The sequence below is a fragment of the Panthera pardus genome, unplaced genomic scaffold (assembly GCF_024362965.1).
Source record: "Panthera pardus isolate Hobbes unplaced genomic scaffold, ASM2436296v1 HiC_scaffold_24, whole genome shotgun sequence".
Classification (NCBI taxonomy): domain Eukaryota; kingdom Metazoa; phylum Chordata; class Mammalia; order Carnivora; family Felidae; genus Panthera; species Panthera pardus.
The window spans coordinates 61,502,025-61,522,683 of NW_026526810.1; the positions used below are offsets into that span (position 1 = coordinate 61,502,025).

At 45.2% G+C, this 20,659-nt stretch overlaps 1 protein-coding gene across 1 annotated transcript in view; it reads left to right on the forward strand.

Moving 5' to 3' along the window:
• RYR3 (ryanodine receptor 3) overlaps positions 1 to 20,659 on the forward strand; it is a 524,284-nt gene that overhangs the window by 311,190 nt on the left and 192,435 nt on the right. Inside the window, exons 21-28 of the mRNA XM_053889214.1 lie at positions 2,988 to 3,092; positions 4,925 to 5,028; positions 5,295 to 5,378; positions 7,058 to 7,217; positions 8,584 to 8,731; positions 9,602 to 9,807; positions 10,384 to 10,558; positions 18,595 to 18,803. Of these exons, the coding sequence (XP_053745189.1) occupies positions 2,988 to 3,092; positions 4,925 to 5,028; positions 5,295 to 5,378; positions 7,058 to 7,217; positions 8,584 to 8,731; positions 9,602 to 9,807; positions 10,384 to 10,558; positions 18,595 to 18,803 (1,191 nt within the window). The remainder of the gene's footprint in view (positions 1 to 2,987; positions 3,093 to 4,924; positions 5,029 to 5,294; positions 5,379 to 7,057; positions 7,218 to 8,583; positions 8,732 to 9,601; positions 9,808 to 10,383; positions 10,559 to 18,594; positions 18,804 to 20,659) is intronic.

Consider the following 20,659-nt stretch of genomic DNA (forward strand, 5'->3'; position numbering starts at 1 on the left):
CCTGAGGCACTAACAGTACCCAGGGCTTGAAGCATCCCAGCCCCTGGCTGAACCCAGGCAAAAAGGAGACCAACTCCAGGCAGCCCAGCCCCAGACACCCTAAGGCAGTTAGCAAGCCAGCATTACTCTGCCCCAGGTAGTAACCAATTGAGGTCCCTGAAACTATGATTTGGGGTTACTTGTGGAGGCCTTGTTCCACACTGTCTCCCACATTGGTTCCTCCCACATGGAAATCCCTTTGCAGTCCATGATCTCCTAAGGAAAACCTAGTTTAAACAGATTCTCTGGGTTTACCAACAAAGCCCAAATACAGTTATAATTTGCTGGCTAATAATTTTCCCCATTTTGTTCCTTATTGAAAGAACATGCCACTTATTAATGTTGCCCTTTTTATAATTGCATTAAGTTGATTTTTTAATGGCTTTAGTTGAAAGTCAAATAGTGATTATAACAGATAGTTTAAATATGTTACTGTAATTTTCCTCCATGATCTCATATACATCACTTACTTGATACACGTTTTTGTTTTTGTTTTTTTTTACCAAAAGCAATTTTTTTTAATTTTTTTTTTTAACATTTATTTATTTTTGAGACAGAGAGAGACAGAGCATGAATGGGGGAGGGGCAGAGAGAGAGGGAGACACAGAATCGGAAGCAGGCTCCAGGCTCCGAGCCATCAGACCAGAGCCTGACGCGGGGCTCGAACTCACAGACCGCAAGATCGTGACCTGAGCTGAAGTCGGACGCTCAACCGACTGAGCCACCCAGGCGCCCCTACCAAAAGCAATTTTTATCCAGAAGCTACCATGCCTCAAAAGAAAAAAAAAAATCAGGATTTTTGTAAATAGTGGAAATACTAATAACCATTGTCATAGAGGGGGCATTGCAAGGGCCAGGCAGGTGATACAGAAGTGAAGTATGTCAAGTGCACAAGCCCTCAGAAACTGCTTCTCAGCTCCAGCTGATGGTTACCAGGCAAAAGTGTGGGTCCAGTGTTTGTGATATTCCAAGCAAACTAGATATCTGAATTTTTATATGAAATCTCCCATTGCTTAAAAGTTGTCAATGGATAAACGTGGGAATAAGACCTATTATTGCCGCAGAAGCAGTAATAGTAAATTTTAAAACATAGGAGGAAGGAAAGGAGAAAAAACTTGGTCCCCCAGTTGTATGACCTTTGTGGAGAGATATGAGCAAAGTGCCAGGAAAATACGGAGAAACTCTCCGTGAAGGTAACTGGGGAAGACTTCCCAAAGGTGGGACGTTTGAGCTAAATTGAGAAGGATGCATATTGAGGGTGTGGGGATTAAAACCAGAGCTGGACAGCAGTTACAGCAGTAAAAACAGATTTTAGTTAGGAGCTACATAAATAGGGGAAGAGGATCTCCAGTGTAGATCTGGGCTCGGTTCTGAATACAAGAACAACTGGGGCTTTAGAGCCAAGGAGAGCAAGATGGGGAGGTGGTGAAAGCCAATGGAAGAGAAATTACTAAGAGAAGCATCAGCGGTTGGGATGGATTCTTATTAAACTGACCTCCCGGGATTCTGTCTGTAGGCAGGCCAGAGTGATCTGATATCACCTGGAGGATGGTGAGGGAGAAGGAAATTCCATCAGACAAGGAAGTAGGTGGAGGGCTGTTCCATTATCAAGGGTGGTAGATTCTCACCAAACTGATTTAGCAGGATACTTTCTCCAACTGGGGTCTTGAGACCAAGGCCCAAGGATAGAGCCTAGCTGGAAAAAGGGCTCAGAGACCCCCATCTGGAGCCTGGTCTAGGAGAATGTCTTTGTCATCTGCTCTGTGGTGTAGAGGGGTGTGTGTGTGTGTGCACATTTTATGTGTATCATTGGGGAAATGGATAAAGGTGAAGACTGCATATGCAAAGACACAACTGTGAAACAGTGTGATCTTTTGCAGTAATTTCAAAGGTTGGCAAGGATGTGTTTGTGAGGACATGGTGGAAAAACTGAAGGAGGACACTCAATACTTGGTTAACACATCTAGTCTGTGTCTTAGGAGTTCAAGGAACACTTGCAGACACCCAGGAAGTGTTTTGATGTGATTTTATTGTTGTAGACTCTTCACTCTGGTCACAATGCAGAGGGTAGATTGGTCAGGAGTTGGGGGGATCAACTGTGAGGGTCTTGCAATGGTCCAAAGAGAAAATAATGAGGTTGAGTGATTAGAGGTGGGAGCCTTTCAAAAAGATGCTTCAAAAATGAACACGATCAGAGGCATTTGTGTGGCTCAGTCAGCTAAGCGTCCTACTCTTGATTTCAGCTCAGGTCTTGATCTTCAGGGTCATGAGTTCACACCCTACATTGGACTCCATGCTGGGTGTGAAAACATTTAAAAAAATGAACATGATTGATTTTGTGATTGATCCAATGGGGCTGGGGGTCCAAGTAATACCCCAGAGGGAAGACACTAGGATGACTTCTAGACTAGAAGCAATGGTGGACCACTGAACAAAAAGAGAAAAACAGAAAGAGAAAAGGTTTTGAAGGAAAGAAATGATTTCAGTTTTGAATGGTATATTGGGTTTACTTAGTGGGAAAATCCTGCAGGCAGCTGGAACTGTAAGTCTGAACTTCAGGAGAGACCATGGCTGGAGACATACGCACTTAAGAGTGATCATCTGTGGCTGGGTGTGATCTCCCAAGGAAAGAGCATAGAGAGAGGGGAGGTGAGGCCCAGGGAAGCATTCACATGTCAAGAGCACACAACACAAATATCTCCAAAGAAGACTGAGAAGGGATGGACAAAGGAAGCCCAGAGAGGAAGGAATCTCTGGAAGCATCTGGGTCAAGCAGAGTGGTTTGGAATCGTACAGCCTCTCTTGGGAAGGAGCCTCTGCAAGCAGCCTCTCCTGGGGGACGTGTAGGGAATTCAACTGCGGCACCTCATCCACGTAGATTTTATGTTAGATTTCAGTACAGCCGGTTCGTATACTGCTGATTTCACACTTGTTCCTTTTCCTTTTAGGTGGTTTTGCCACCTCACCTAGAGAAGATCCGAGACAGACTGGCTGAAAACATCCACGAACTTTGGGGAATGAATAAAATAGAGCTTGGCTGGACTTTTGGCAAGGTATGCATTCCAGGGGCCAAGCTGGGGAGGAGGATTGGATTGCCTTGTCACCTGGGGAGGGTTCTCGAAAGACTCGAATGAGGAAGAGAACCGCATGAGCCCAAACTTGCTCCTTCTTACCGCCTTCTGTGTAGCTTTTGCTCCAAGCTTTACTCAGTTATCTAAGCACAGTCAAGGGTGTGGGGGAGGCCAGCTCTGAGAAGACAGAACTGGGGGTTCACTTCCCTTCTTACTTGAAAATGGCTTCCTTCATTCGGGGGATATCAGGCACTGTCAGGTACCTCCTTTAGAACCCTCACATCCCCTTTTCCTCTTCAGAAAAAAGCTGTCCTCTCTTCATCGGGGGGGGGGGGGGGGGCGAAAAGAGGCTGATTCATTGTTTTGAATAAGAATTTGTTTAATACTGTTTTCAGACATATCACTAAGATTAATAGGCACTCAGGTTACAGAATCTCTTGTGCTAGGAAGCATTTTTCAAAGAGGATGTAAACTGACTTTGTGTTGGGTGATTTGTGTAAGGTCATGTCTGAAGGCATAAGGATAGGTGAGTTCTGAAGCTGCCTATGACCCTGACACCCTCAAATTGTGAACATTCCAGCTTAGTTACTGAAAGGGTCCCTGCACTCTAACACTGACTGGTATCGATATAGCTACCGTAAAATAGTCTCCTTCTAGATGACTACGTCTCTGCTGTGTGCTTTTATAACACCACAGACCTCTCCTTTAGAGAACTACTCACAGCTGCAATATTACATTTATTATTACGGTTATTTTATTACTATTCTCTACTCCGTTAGACTGTATTCTTCATGGGCCTGGGGCTATCCTGGCTCACCACTGAACTCCTAATGTCTAGCTCAGTGCCTACCACATAGCAGACACTTGACAAATGTTTGTTGGATGACTTAATTAGTTAATGTCTGGATCTGTTCTATCCAATACTATAGTCGTGAGCCACAAATGCCTACTGAGCACTTGAAATGCGACTGGTCTGAATTGAAATGTGTTGTAGTTATAAAATACACTGGATTTTGAAGACTTGCTGTGAGAAACTCCTATAAACTGTCTCAGAAATGATTTCTTATACTGATGGCTTGCTAAAATGGTAATATTTTTTATCGTGGGTTAAATATTTTTCTAAGTTTGTTTATTTTGAGAGAGAGAAAGTGCACATTAGCAAGTGAGGGGAAGAGAGAGAGGGAGAGAGAGAATCCCAAGCAGGCTCTGCGCTGTCAGCAAGAGCCCAATGCAGGCTCAAACTCACAACCCCATGAGATCATGACCTGAGCCAAAATCAAGCGTCAGATATTTAACTGATTGAGCCATGTAGGTGCTCCTAAAATATATCATTAGGATTAATTTCACCTGTTTATTTTTGCTCTTTTCATGTGGCTGCTAGACAACTTGAAATTATAAATGTGGTTCACATTTGTGGCTGACTTTATATTTCTGTTGGGACAGTGGTGTCTCCTGGACAGATTGTGTAGTCCCTTATAAAGAATGCTGTCCTGCAGCGGCATTATGGTTCCATGAATTTGGGGTAGGCAGGAACATGGCTACCATGTGTAAAATTGTTTCTCTATGAGAGTATGTTCTGAACACAGACACTTGAGTAGAAACAATCCACAGGGCACAAGCCGCTGGCAACTTGGGGACGATGTGTGTCATTTGCTAGAGAGAGAGATGGTCTATTTGCCTATCAGCAAATAACTGTGTTTGTCTTGCCCTATATGGATTGCCTGGGCCATGTTTCAAAGTGTGTCCTTTTCTGTTTTCCGGGGCAGCGCCTGTTGTCAAAACTTAAATTATGTTTTTCTTATGTTGTCACCTAGACACGGGATGACAATAAAAGACAACACCCCTGTCTTGTGGAGTTTTCAAAGCTGCCTGAAACTGAGAAGAATTATAACCTACAAATGTCAACGGAAACCTTAAAGTGAGTGCTGAATCGAATTGAATGTGGACTAAACAGTGAGTGGGTGATTTAATGCCTTATAACTACACTGTAAAGGTATGTCTCTTGCCTTGAAAACATGACGCATTCTGATAAATGAGTGGAGATGGTGATTCTTCATGCCACTGAAGGACTTAGCATAGTAAATAACACATACACCATGGTTGTTGATCAGCTCAGATGCAGGTTAGGGTTCTTGCTGTCTTTTAGCAAGTTGACCCTTCTCCTCTCCCTCTGCTACATCACAGAACCCTTCTGGCCCTGGGGTGCCACATTGCTCATGTTAATCCAGCTGCTGGGGAGGATCTCAAGAAAGTCAAGTTGCCCAAAAAGTAAGTGATTTTTTTAATGATCGAAAACTTTCATGCTTCAGTCTGAATTTTTTAACTGGGAGGATGGGAGGCCCGTGGGCAAAGGCAGGTGATGGCCCCAGATCCAGGCCTGCACTGGCAGGGCACAGTTCTTCCAGTTACTTCGACTGTACGGTAAACCCAGACAGAAGTCTGCTGAAATATGAGTGTTTCCAAGCTTTCCCGCTTTTTGCTCCTTTGCCTGGGACCTACGCTACTATTGTTACTTCTAAGCCGGGAGGTGCGACACTCAGAAGGTTACCCAGCCTTCGGTCTGTAAGAATAGCAGTTGGCACAGGAGCTCAAAAATGGTTGGTAGCCACAGAAAAGACTCACTCCTCTGGCATTGGGCCAGCCTGATAATTCCTTTGTGGAAACGGTTGTCTCTGCCAAGATTTAATTCGGCCCCTAAATCTGTCTATGTCCTATGCTCTCTCTCACCCGTACATTCCTGGAGAGTCACATGTTCTCACACATTCAGATACGCGCTCATGGCACATTCTTGTGCTCAACTGCTTGCTCACCCTCACGTGCACCAGCCTTGGGTGCGTGTGCATTCACACACAGGTGTCCCAGTTACTTAGGAGCCAAGGCAATGCCAGCTTTAATCAAATGCTTCTCTTCCCCATCTTCCCTGTGAAACTCCTAAGCTGCTAAGCCTCCCTCTCAGAGGCAACTCCAGGTGCAGAGCCTGCCGACCAGACTGCTGGGGTCAGTGCTCAACAGCCAGCACATGTTGACTCTGCCCAAGATCGGGCATCCCAAGAAGGTAGATGAGGGGCAGTATTTAATGCCTGTAGCAGACCGTGCCTCTCACACTGCTCAGCAGTTACTGTGTAGAGGGAGTTCCTGGTCTATAAGTCATCACATTCAGGTTCTGGCTTTGATCTGGGCATTCGGTGTCCCTGGGGCCTTCAGCGCCTCCAGACTCCCGTTCCTACGTGGCTATGATCAGCTGTTCTCCTTGAGAGTCACTCCATCATGTACCCTGGTCCTCTCCATTCATGCCACACATCTACCGGGCCTCATACTCCACTTTTTCCCATCTTCACATTATCTACCAAATTACAGACCATTGAGGCTGTGGCTCCTGGACCGAAGAGCAAACCATGAAGGTCACCTCAAGCTCTCACATTGTCTGATGTCCTGATTTTTTGTTTAATTCCCAAAGTAAAGGTTTAGCTTTCTAAGGTGGAATGATCATTCTCTACTAATTTATAAGAAACCATTTGGCTCAAGGTCCTGTCCTTGCCTATCCAGTTGTAACCCTTTCTGTTTTGGAAGTGAGTTGAAGGAGCTGTCGGTAACACCACGGCACACTCAATGTGCCCCTCATTTGTCAGGCATTTGTAGCCCCTCATTTGTAGCTTTCTTAGAAATAAGGCTGGGTTTGCACTGACGATCCACTTTGCCCAGCAGTTTGTGTCATCTGTGACGTGCATTGGCAAAAAGGGTGGTGGATTAGGGGCTTCATCTAAGGACTTGAAATAGAGCTGGACAATTCATTCTACCAAAGGGTAGAACCTGAGACTGTAGCCTTATTTTCATAGCATTCTTACCATGTGTTGCTGGTCTAAAATCTGGTATGGGTCTAAGATCTGGAATATACACACATGTGTATGTATATATAGAAGTATATGTTTTGTTTTGTTTACTTATAGCTATATGATGTCCAATGGCTACAAGCCAGCCCCTTTGGATTTGTCTGATGTGAAGCTATTACCTCCTCAAGAAATTTTGGTGGATAAGCTTGCAGAAAATGCACATAATGTTTGGGCCAAAGACAGAATAAAACAAGGATGGACCTATGGCATCCAACAGGTGAGAAGTACTAAGTAAGCCTGCTGGAAAAACTAGGGGATGTGATCATCCATCAAAATGCCATTTTGCATTGGTGGGTATTAGATTGGAAGATGGAAGTTGCCCTTGCACTCTGTCCGTCATGCCTCAGTGCATTCGTTATTTATAGAATCACGGGACTGGATGGGATTTGTAATGGTCACACTGACATTAACTCCAGGCATAATTCCAATTTTGTAGAAATGAATAGGCTTACCTTTCCTTTGTTAATCTGGCTCACTTGCGATCATGTTCCCTGTGTGTGTGCCCACTGGCTGCATCTTGCCTCATTCCCTATCTTTTTTGTTGGCATTGTGGAGAGCTGAGCTTTTATGCCACTCTCCAAGGCCAAGGTAAGCTTTCCACAATTCAGCATTACAGCTCAGAAGTGTTTCTGGGTCAGTCCCAGGCATCTACCACTGAAAGTGAAAAGGAGGGGAGCCCAGCTCAGGAGAGGGGCAAACCAGCCTGCCAAGAAGCCTATGCCCCTTACCTTAGCCTCTGCCCACAATTCGTGGGCAGGGTCCTTGGCTTGCACAGGAGACAGCCCCAGAACCAGGGCCTGGCAAGGAATTAGATGGAGTTTAGAGACAAACCAACTCTCCTTTAGTGTTCTTTCATTTCCTTAAGTATCCAGGGTACCATCAGGGAAGGTCAGGGGTAGTTGTATGTACACTTGTTTATTTATGCCTGAGTCTCCAACTCTGCACATGTCTGGAAGCCAAGAAGACCACAACTATGGAAACCATGGCAGAATGGGGTAAGGGAGACTCAAAACAGCATGGCAGGCATATTTGTTGATGATGACTTATCACTGCAGTCATTGGCCGTTGTGTTCTTAGTACTCCCTAAGGAACTGAGGAGGTCTCCAATACAAATGTGTGCCTTCTATAATGAAATGGACCCACTGTGGCACTGCCACCTTTTCTGATGCTTCTCTGTGAACATAGGTGTTTATCTATCTTGTTTCTCTGTTAAGAGACTGTTGTGAGGAGACTCTAATGGTTTGAATCACGGCATGATCTTCCATAGGGGAATAACTAGGTGAATCCCCACCTGCCTTGCCTTGGGAGTAGAGGTTTCTAACCAATTTCAGGATACTTCACTTTATTCACAGGCTGGCATTATTAAAATGTGTTTTTAATAGCAGAAACTTGCCATTTATATTCATTTAATCCTGAAGAGAAGTAGTAAATGAGTATATTGCTAAATATCAAGGTGCTGGGGGAAGGGCTGGTGGATGGATATGAGGAAGCCGGGATGGTGGCTCAGAACATATAAGGTGGACAAGCTCTTGGTAAAGATGAAATATATTTTCTCAGAGCCTCTTTTGTCTGGCTTCATGTAGGATTTGAAGAACAAAAGAAATCCCCGGCTGGTGCCGTACGCATTACTGGATGAGCGTACGAAGAAGTCCAATAGGGACAGCCTTCGTGAAGCTGTTCGCACATTTGTTGGTTATGGCTATAACATTGAGCCGTCAGACCAAGAACTAGGTAACGAGTTGAGATTGTTCATTCTGGTCCCAGACGACTGAAATGTTACTTCTGCAGATATGCTGACTTTGAACAAGTCTAACATGTACTCTTAGAAATGATATTGGTACCAAAGAGCACTAAACAGAATGGTGTATTTTAACAAGAGAGGGGAGGAGGAAGGAGAAAGAACCATGTTTAAACTGTGTGATGAGTTTGTATGGTGAGCACTTCTGTGACCCAGTCCCAGAGGGAATAAGCGATCCTCCAGCATGGCTGAGCTTTTGGGGGTATTTAGTCACAAAACCGAGAAATCTTTATTTCTCTTATTTACCAAACATGTGACTCTCAGCTTACTTTTGGGCCAGGTCATCTCATCTCTAAATTGACTTCTACAACTCATTAAAATCACCAGCCCACAACTGATGAACATGTCATTGGCATCCCAAACCCAATGAGGGACTAGAGGCAAATTAGGTCACTATTATAAGTAATGAAGAGGATGGGTTTGGGGTAAGACAGACCTGGGTTCATATCCTTACTTTCCTCCGTTTATTGGCTCTGTGACTTTGAACAAGTAAACCTTTCTAAGCCTCAGTTTTTCATCTGTGGAATGAAGACCGTATTAACTGACCTCATAGAATTGTTGCTGGATATCATTTCTAAAGGATCTACCAGAAAGTAGTCACTCAGTGAATGTACCTTGTATTCTGATTAAGATATGATGATCATGGTGATGATTGTATTATGAACAAAATGCCATGTTGGGTAGCAGGAGGTCTGTCAGTCTTTGTTGTTGTGCAATTCTTGTAAGGAATGCTACCTAATTATTAAAGGCCTGTGTTCTCTCTTTACTTCCTGTCCCCTCTGCTCCTTTCCTTCTTACAATAGCTGACCCAGCTGTGGAGAAAGTCAGCATAGATAAAATTCGATTTTTCCGGGTAGAGCGGTCTTACGCAGTGAGATCTGGAAAGTGGTATTTTGAGTTTGAGGTGGTGACCGGAGGAGACATGCGCGTTGGCTGGGCCAGGCCGGGCTGTCGGCCTGATGTTGAGCTGGGAGCCGATGATCAAGCCTTTGTGTTTGAAGGCAGCAGGGTGAGTCTGGGTCGTGTCCACATGTCCCCAGAGTTTTTCTTCTCCAAACATTTCCATAGCAATTGGAAGTTCTGAGTGTCTGAATCTCTGGCTTCCAAGTGAGTCACCACCGTCACTGGCTAATTTAGGTCATTGAGTGATCATTACCTAGTGATTGTCACTTTGCTTTTTGCTCTGGTATAGGGGAAGACTATACACCCAAGTCCTTTCTGTAACTTCCATACCTGCCCTTGAACTTGAGCCCATTGCCTCCATTCTGAAGGAGGTTCCCAGAACACACTGCAGCTAGTATGTAAGGAAATCTTACCACTTTGTCCTCAAGAGAGTTCTGTTTGCTGTCATAGCTGATTGGGTGTTGGGAGACTGTGGCTACCTTTTCTGATGAGCCTATGTAACTCAGTTTCATTTATTTGTAAGACAGATCATTCCTCCCTGTGAGTTGTCCCTGGTAGAGAGGTGAGTACTTTGTAGAGACCAGGTACCAGTTAGGAGAAATTCCTCATGGAGGCATTTCTTTAGCTGCATGGGAGCTTTTAGGACCTCCAGTTCTCTAAGCTCTGGAGTCTTATTTCCTAGGGCCAGCGTTGGCATCAAGGCAGTGGGTATTTTGGACGTACGTGGCAGCCAGGAGATGTGGTTGGATGTATGATTAACCTTGATGATGCTTCAATGATCTTCACACTGAATGGGGAGCTGCTGATTACCAACAAAGGCTCTGAACTTGCCTTTGCTGATTATGAGATTGAGAATGGTAAGTCTACCATCCCCCCCGCCCCCTCGTTCCAGCTCCATGAGTTCAGGGAAAATCCAGGGAGAGCTGGGTGAGCTCATCTGCCTCCTTATTTAGGGTGGGCCATCCTTTACATATTTAAAACCCTGGTGGTGAAGACTAACCCATTTACTGTCATTTTTGAAGAGTCAAGAGCATGGCAATAGTTGGTATAAATGTCAGTTCTGAACTTCCAGATTAACTAAGAAGCTCTCCTGTGATTCCCTGTCCTGCGGCATGGCATGTTAAAGTTTCCCAGCATTACAAACGAAATGCTAATTGCGTGTGGACTCATGTCCCTGGCAGAATAGAAAACACAATGAATTAAAGAATTGTCCTTTCATTCTGATTTGAAATGTCAGTCTGCATGTTTGTGTAATTGAACTTGATGCTTTGATGAGAACCATTGAAACACAAAAGTTGGGCGTAGCTGTTCCCTGGAATGAAATATAATTTATTTTGAAATTCAAACATGCTCTGAAACCCAAGCACAGTTGCACTTATTAAAGGCCCTGAATAGACGTCAGTCAGAACGGTGCTTCCAGCTACATGAAGGAGCAATTGGCGCTTACTTCCTGTCTGTTTCACTACGTTATATGCAAACGTTGGCTGCATATAGGAGAAGGAGCACTGGACTCTGAGTCAGCTGACTCGCTCCTAACAAGCTGTGGCTCCCAGAGAGTCTCGGCTTGACGTCTCTGGGCTTCGCTGCCTTCGTCTATACCAGACAAATAGACGGTAAGAAGTTCCAACATCCTTCCTGGATATAAAACTCTCCAGCAGTGACTTAGTGCCCGCTGTACGTACATCCCTATGCTTGACGCTGTGTCACTGCCATCTTCATGACAGATGGGGATGAGGCAGAATAGTCGAGAAGGTGGGAGGCCACTCTCCTCCTGTCTCTACTGCTCTCCACTTAGGACATCTTGGGTGGACTTAAACTTCATCTCCCTCTCTCTAAATGATGAGGGCTCTGGCTGGCTCTAAATTTCCAACACTATACAAAAAGAAACCTTTTTCACCAAGAAAGCTAAAAAGAATAGAACTACATAGGTGAGAGCAGCAGAAATACGTGTCACTGTATATATATAATAAATAAATATTCTCTACTTGCAGAGTTTTTAACAATCTCTACTAAGAGTTTTTTTTAAACAATTCTCTACTAACAGAGTTTCTATAAGTCACTTTCATGATTTTTATGGACACCTCTTTTCTGTATATAACTGTACTCTAAGAGAACTTCAAAGATTTTTCTAAGAGCCAAGTATTTAGGGAAACAGAAAGCTTGCAATTGAGTGTATTTTCCTAGAAAGACAGGATGACTAAAGCCAGGTGGGGTCACGTTTTAATGCCTGCCAAAAAGGTTTAAAATCAAGGCCTTAAAGATTCGTGGTTTTGGAGACATTTGGGAAAGAGGTCACCAGCAGAAAGAAATGTTTCTGTGCTGGTTCAGAGGCAAAGTAGAGGAAATGGGGACGTGGACCTGAGGGCAGCGTAGAATATCCGCCTTCTGACATGGTTCTTAGAAAACAGATACCTGCCTGGTACCCACTACATGCAGTGCTCTCTTCTTGAGGCCAGGAGGAAAAGGAAGAACTAGAAGATTGAGACTCATCCCCTAGGAAAGTAGCTCCCTAAGGTAGAAAGAGTCCAAGGAGGAGGAAACTTGTCCTGGCTCTACTGTGTACGAACTAGGGGAGTTGACTTACCTATGAGGCTTTGGCTCCACATAAGGAAGGGATAAGAATCTTGTGTGTTGTGCAGTTAGACGTGAAGTTCAAAGCCTTGCCACTCAAAGTGTGGCCCACTTGTTAGATATGCAGGATCTCAAGTCCCATACCAGACCTAGTGGACCAGAAACTAGTGGCAACAGACCCCAGGGGTTTGCATACAAATGAAAGCATGAAAAGCAGTGGTCCAAAATATATAAAAATACAAGCCATAGCAGTGTTAAGGGGCTCATTTTCTTTTTTTTTTTTTTTTTAATTTTTTTTTTAACGTTTATTTATTTTTGAGACAGAGAGAGAGCATGAACAGGGGAGGGTCACAGAGAGAGGGAGACACAGAATCTGAAACAGGCTCCAGGCTCTGAGCTGTCAGCACAGAGCCCGACGCGGGGCTCGAACCCACGGACCGTGAGATCATGACCTGAGCCGAAGTCGGACGCTTAACCGACCGAGCCACCCAGGCGCCCCATAAGGGGCTCATTTTCTAGTTGTAACAATAAATAACACATAACTCTGAAAAGGTAATAATTCAAGGCAGTAGGTTAGAAATGGCAAACGACTAATACAGATGGCAATTCCATAAATGCAGTATTAAAACTGGATGTTAAATAAAGAATATGACAGATGCCCACCTCAAAGGAGCCAGGGTGTTCCCCTCTGGGAATATAACTGCAGTAATAATACTAGTGTATGAGTAGTGTGAGTAATAGTGTGGGATCAGGAAACTTCAGGAAAGGGTGGGAGAGTTTGGAAGATTTGTGTCTGGAATTTATAAAAGACGAAACTGGAAAGATAGAGAAGGTACAGAGGACAGTCTCAAATACCAAGACTTGGTATTTACATTCAAGAAATTTGTGCTGTCTAATCTGGGCCAAGCACCCTTGGACTTCACTCTCTGGGGCATGGGAGCTGTTGGAGGCTTTCAGCAGAGGAATACTGTAAAGAAGAGGGATGTTTTGAGGGTAACTTTGCTTTTAGAGATCATCTGTGTTGTATTGAAAAAAATGCCTCCTGGGCCCTTTGTGTACAGGGACATGATCTGACCTTCAGAATAACAAAGTCTATTATTAGCGAGCTATTTTATAATAGAATTGTATATATTCACATATTATGCTGTAATATTGTATTGCACTTTAATAACACAGAGACAAGGTTAATTGGAAGGCTCTTTCACTTCTGTGATGGCTCAGGAGTCTGAAGAAGGACAGTTGAAAGGAAGTCGCCATGCCATTCTTTGATAATAATAGTCCAGAGGCCTAGAATAACCCTTCTAGCATCTCTCTGCTCTCTGCATAAGGGGGAAAGAGGCAGCGATTCTTGCCTGGAGCTGTTAGGAAAAGCATCTGTTGAAAACAAAGCATTTTGTACACAGTATCTCTCCATAAAGCAAAATTCCCTATGTGCTTCTATTCTGGTCACCAGCATCCCAGCCTTGATTCAGGCCCTTCCTGAAGTGATAGTTGTGCTGGTGGGAAGTTTCCAGTCCTTTGGTGAAAGAGTGGGGACAAGCATTCTAATTCATGGCTGTTTTCCGCTGGCTTATTTATAAATTGTTACCTCTGTCCTCTTCTGCATCCTGAGTTGATATACTCTTATCTGCCTCATTAGAATTGTCCTCATCATTGTTCCCTACTCTGATCCCTGCCTTGGACCATTACAGCTTTCAGCATTGTCACCTAATAGCATCTGAAAGCTCAGAAGCTTCCCTGGTGAAACCTTTGCGATCAGTCTTCTCTTTTATTCCATTTAGAGGAGAAGAAAATACGATTCTGAGCATCCTGTTAGACCTCAGAATGTGGCGTCTGAATGAGGCTTTACTGCTGGTCCCCTGTGCTGCCTCTCTGCCAGGCACTCCCCTGAGGGACAAACTGCTCCATTAGAGCTTCGGTGTCTGCAGGGACAGCCTCCCGGGCTGTTCCTGCCATTGGCCCATCAGGATTTAACAGATCCCCCAGCTCTGCTGGCAGCTCTTTCCGTAGGTGGCTGATGAAACCTACCTGCGGGAGGCGTCACTGCCATCCACATGCAAGCCACATTGGTTCCAAGGGGTCCCTGCCGTTCTCTCTCCAGATGGGTGCTATGGTTCTGAAAGTGGTTGGAGCAGGGAACATGCAGCATTTGCTGCAAGTCTCGTGACTACCTCCGGGCTGTCCTTGGACTCCATCTTTAGGAGGCTTAGCAAGAAATGAAAACGAATGGGTAAAACACATGCTACTGTGGTGAGACTCTCAGAAACACCAAGGAGGGGCCTGGGCACTCATCTAACCAGCTCTTTCCACGATTTCGTTTTTCCTTTACTGTTAGTGAGCTGCTCTCGTGTCTTTCCACAGCTTTAAAATGGATTGACACCGGGGCCATGGTTTAGATTTTCTAGGGAACCAGTTTCTTTCCAGGGTCCTGAATAATTGAAACATGCCCCCCTGGCTCTCCCTCTTTTTAATCACAGAACTAGTCAGGAGGCCTCGTGATACAAAACTTACTGGAACCTGGAGTCCTCGGCAGGATGTAAATGTCTGTGTTCTGGCATTCCTCTCCTGGAACAAGAACTCCATGCATATCCTGGTTCAAGATAAGGCTATGTGCAAGTCTTCTCCTCCGACCTTTTCAAAAACGTTACCACATTGCATCTATGATGCTGCATATGTGGAGGGGCATTTCTTTTCCCCTTTATTTTTCTGTCCACTTACTTCTCCAGTCTCATTTGAAGCTAGGGGTTAACCGATTTGTGTGCAAAGTACAAACCCCTGTTTGTGAGAGTCATTGCTCACTTGAACGCCATGTGGCCTTACCAAATGGACCTTGTTATCCAGATTTACTCCAGGAAGCCATGTGGCTGCTTGAGAGGTAGCCCTTTTCGTGTAAGGAGCCTACAGTGGTTGGTGGTTGTGGGTCTGCAGTTGCTTTATCTAGAGGCAAACTGCTCAACTAATTAACACTTAGGAAAAGTAAAGAAAAAGTCACAAAGCAAGTTACTATAGATAAGAATTAGCAAGCCAGGCATCCTGGCCTCAGTCCCAGTTACTTGCTCTGGACCGCTTCTCTGGCAGCTTTTTTCACATGCTGGCTCTGCATGCTTACCAGGTGACAGACCTCGAGCAAGTTACCCAGTTTGCTAAGCCTCAGTTTCCTGTTCTGCAAAATGGGCATAACAGTGAGCCGAATCAGCAGAGCGCTAAGCCCAGTGCCCAACACCTAGAAAGTATTTGATAAACATTAGCTGTTGTGGTTTATCATCGTCCCCCCGCCCCCCACCGTTATCTACCAGGCAGAATTAGAAAGTTACATGACATTTTAATGCCTCATGAAAAGGACTTTTCAGGAATGGAAAGATCATCAGCTAGAGCCTCTCAGCCAGGTGGAGGGAACTGATTCACTGGGTTCAGTTATCAGCTGAATATATCAAGTATTCTTCCCCTGGAGAAAGTGCTGGCACCTTATGAGGATTTATCTTTGCTCTTGGTCCTTTCTCGGTTTTCTGTTTTCTGACCCAAACCTTGGACTTAGCTTCTTTTCTGCTGTGTTGCAGAGCTGTCGTGGCTATGCCCACTTGGTCCCATGAAGGTGCCCAACAGTCTTTCCCCCACTGCTGTCACATCCATGACCACTGTGGCCATGCCTTCTCTTGTGCTCTGTTTAGCTGGACCCTGTGTAGAGGGCTGTTGCCCTGGAGGGATGGGACTCTGCCCTGGGATATGGCTGCTATTTAAAGCTGGGGCACTCATCCCTTGGAACATTCCCCCCCCTTCTCTTGCACACTGACTGGCAGCTGACCTATGAGTCAGAGTGTGTGGGATCTTGTCCCATTTTGTCACTTGCCCTTCTCATGACCTTGGTCATGTCCATTAGCTCCTCAAGTCTCCAGTTCTGTCCTCAGTAAAGTGCTGTCTGCTTTGCTGGTAGCTTAGGAATGGGGAGAAGCCCAAGCCCCACAGAAAAAAAGGCCTCATGCAAACATTACCTGTTTTCCTTCTGCATGTATCTCCCGTTGCCAGTGGGTCTGTGACTAGGAAGTTACTCCTGTGACTTGAGTTATTCCGAAGTACTCATTCAGCCCCGCTTCTTCCCACTTAGGCTTGTGTGACTACTGCTCGTACGTTCCACCACTCAAGTCAGTAGAGAAGACAGGTTTTCTTGAGATGCCCTTTCTCTGCTTACCTCAGGGCTGTGCTGCTTCATGATCATGGCTCCAAGACCGCTATAGTGATGGTTTTCTGGGTTATGTTACCCGTTTTAGCAGAAACCAAAGTGCGGTCATGGGAGCAGTGGTGTTTTACAGCAGAACATTCACTGCTCTCTAGTCCAGTTTTGTCCTGTTTGTATACGCACCTTGGGATCAGGATAGTTTCCTTCCTTTACATCTTCTCATAGTGCAAACCAGAGCCCTCTGTCTCAGTGGGGACCCAAGAAATGTTGCTAATAAGCAATGCTCATTCCACACTGGAATCAGATTTCCAAGGGTTCCTTAATTATAGACATCCCCGTCTGCAGAAAGGAGATGGTTTCCAGTCGCAAAAATGCCAGAAGCATAGAACCTGTTCTGGAGGTTGCATGAGTGGGTGCTTATCTGACCTGCCCATCTACCTTCCTAGGGGCCTGGCCACTGGTGTATTCTCAGTCCTCCGTGTGTTGGAGCAGAGGCTTTCTGTATAAACATCACCCTTATTCTGCTAGCATTATGTTAAAGCTCTTTTATTTGAAATGATATTAGATGGTATCAAATAGTGTCCTAAATGAGTTCGTAGTTTCTTAGCTTGTGCAGGATTCACTTTTCACGTATGTGGCTCGTCTACATAGACACTTTGTGACTTAGGTAATGATACATAAGCATGGACTCTAGGAGTGAATTTTGTCCTTGATGTCTATGGACAAAACCTCTTATTGTGGAATGTAAATTCTCCCAAAGTTGGCCTTTAAATTTCCCCTGAAATAAACACTCCTGTCTTAGGAGTGACATCAGTTTTCTTTGTGGGGGCTCCAGTCCCTGTGTTAGCCACCGGCCTCAGAGCCCTTCCTCCCTTGCCGAGTGCTCTAGGGATAATTAGTGCTTTCCCAGCCCTGCTGATTTGTTGGTCCACAATTATGATTTATAAATAGCCCACAAACAAGAACAGCAAACAGTTTGAACCTCTGCTTTGGAATATTCTGCATGGCAGTTTTTTAACATGATGGGATGCAGGAGTGACTTGGAAAGAGACAGTAGCCATAGGAGGGGAGGAAGGAACTTCCCATGGCTCCTGCTAGAAGTGTCACCTCCTGCTCGGGTGGGGGCCACAACAGCAGGCTGGGGGTATGGCAGTTTGTAAATAGTATTTTGTAAACCAACAGAGTCGTTGTTAGCATGTAAAACTTCTTAGACTCAAAACGGGAAGAACTGTTAGACTCCTCATTTCACTGGAAGGCACTGAGACGTTAGGCTATTTGCACCAAGTCCTTTAAAAAAATTTTTTTTTAATGTTTTTATTTTTCTGAGAGAAAGAGAGAGACAGCATATGAGCAGGGAGGGGCAAAGAGAGAGGGAGACACAGCATCTGAAGCAGGCTCCAGGCTCTGAGCAGAGCCCAATGCAGGGCTCGAACCCATGAACTGCGAGCTTATGACCTGAGCCCAAGTCGGACGCTCGACCAACAGGGCCACCCAGGCACCCCTGGGTACTAAGTCCTTCTTGAGGCTTCTTGTGTTGTTTCGTTTGGGGCAGTGTTTAAAATTTCCCATGGCCTAATCTCACTTTTAACTAAAGCATAGGTAAAGAATTTTACTTATCCTCTTACTGGTTTTACTTTTCCAGCTGATATTTATTAACACCTTAAGAATAATCTTAAGGCTGTGTGGCTCAGTCGGTTAAGCGGCCGACTTCAGCTCAGGTCATGATTTTGCAGTCTGTGGGTTCCAGCCCTGTGTCTGGCTCTTTGCTAGAAGCTCAGAGCCTGGAGCCTGCTTCCAATTCTGTCTCCCTCTCTCTCTGCCCCTCCCCTGCTTGCTCTCTGACTCTGTCTCTCTCTCTCTCAAATAATAAACATTAAAAAAAAAAGAATAATCTAGGCTGAATGATGGTTCCCCCCACCCAAATAATTTTGAACCAAATTCAGGTATCTTCCCCATACACCAGCAGCAGCCACAGACTCCGTGTGACCTCCTGTTGTTGGAGTCTGTGTGCCAGGAAGAAAGACCAAGGATGGTGTCCCTTGTTTCCTACTGGGACTCAGAGCTGTTGAATAAGCCAGGGTCTGACTCCCTCACAGCTTCCAGGCTGGTCCCATGGGCTGAAGCAGGCTCTCCCCCGCCATTCTGCAGGCTTCGTGCCCATCTGCTCTCTGGGACTGTCTCAGATCGGCCGCATGAATCTTGGGATGGATGCCAGTACCTTCAAGTTTTATACCATGTGCGGCCTCCAAGAGGGCTTTGAGCCTTTTGCTGTCAACATGAACCGAGACGTGGCGATGTGGTTCAGCAAGCGCCTCCCGACATTTGTCAACGTGCCAAAGGATCATCCGCACATAGAGGTAATGTTACACGTTGTGGCTGGCCCCGGCAGGGCAGGTGGGCCAAGGCCCTAAGCTCCTGCTAATGCTTGTGTCAACAGGCAGCTGCTTACCTAAGTCCATGCCCTGGCAGCCTCCCAGCCACCTCCTCGGCTGGCGCTCAGGGCTGTAATCGTGGCCACCTTCACCGGGGCAGCCCAGTGGCACCTTACAAATGGCGCCCACCTCGCACGTCCATCCTTGCAGATCAGTCCCCAAGCCTTTGGGCTACTGTGTATCCTCCAGATGTTCCTGCATTGCTGTGGCAATATCCATACAGTATCCAAAGACCTTAATTGTTGTTTTCCTGAGAGCGTTTGTTACTGATACTCGAGACGATATGTCCTAGACAGAATTCTTGCTCCTAATGTAATGTCTTTTAGACCCAGATAGTTTCTGCTTCCAGCATTTCAGACCGACATGTAGTAGTTGATTATGATGCCCCCATCTTGTAGGAGGGAGTAGGGAAGAGCCAGAGGTTGTAAGAAGCCTGATGAAGGTGCTGGGTGAACATCTACGTGGCTCCGTTTGCCTGTGCCCACAGTGGTTTTTTCATGGGGGGTGAGGAGATGGGTGAGGGGGCTGATGCAAAGTCAGATAGATCAGCTCCATTGAGGCAAGATGCAGTGGCTTGCTTCCACCTGGCGGTAAGTTCTCCTAACTGACCTTCCAATGCAAACCCAATAGGCACCAACACTTAGTCCTCTACTTGTCCCCATAGTCTTAAATAGCAGAGACTTTGATTTCTCTGATTCTTACCTGATGATCAGCACCTTAGAAAGCTGGCTCATAAACTTTTGGAACTAATGAACCTGTTTGACAAACGGATGGAGTCTAGAGACCCTATTAGAACCATCTACAAACCACACGAAAATATGTAAGCACACTCACCCCAGGATAGGAACTATTCTCTAGAATGCTTAGACCTAAGAAAAATATTATTACTATTATTGTTATTATTGTTGTTGTTGTTGTTATTTTTATTATTTCTTAGTTTATTTCCTCTGCACCCCCTATCACACATTTTAAAAAACCCAGTTTTGATCATTCCTCCTCCAACCCCACCCCTTGAGATGCTGTGCCCCAGTGCTGGGAATTTCCCCAGTATTTTTTTAATTATTATTGTCACTTAAAAAAATGTTTTTAACATTTATTTATTTTTGAGAGACAGAGCATGAGGAGGGAAAGAGCAGAGAGAGAGGGAGACACAGAATCTGAAGCAGGCTCCATGCTCCAAGCTGTCAGCACAGAGCCCGACGTGGGGCTCAAACTCAGAAATTGCAAGATCATGACCTAGGCTGAAGTCAGACGCTTAACTGACTCAGCCATCCAGGCACCCTGGGAATTTCCCCAGTATTTACAGGCACTTCAACCCTTAGGCTGTGATTGGGGCAGGGCTGAGAAATGCACAGGGTGGGAGACAACCCCTCCAAGGGAGCTGTGATGTGTCTTGTCAAGCTTTGGGCTTTCTGCTTTTTCCTTAAATAGCCACTTGCCCACTGACAAAGGAAATCTTTGGAAGCATCTTCTTCTTGAGCTACTTACCCCCTGAACTGAAAGGTCATCCCCAGCAGATGCCATGCTGCATCATTCAGATACCACCACCTCTGTTATACCTGTTCGCCACCCTTGATCTTGCAGAAAACCCAATGAGCGTGTTTTTAAATCTTTAATTTCTCTAGCCAGAGGCAGATCTGTTATTTTGTATGGAGCAGGATCCGAGGAACAGTGAGAATAAGGTTTGGTTATCACTGGTGACAACTTTTATAGTTCACAGAAAGCCATGACATATGAAATATCAATGAAGGAAGGAGGGACAAGGTCAAGGTCGGGCCATC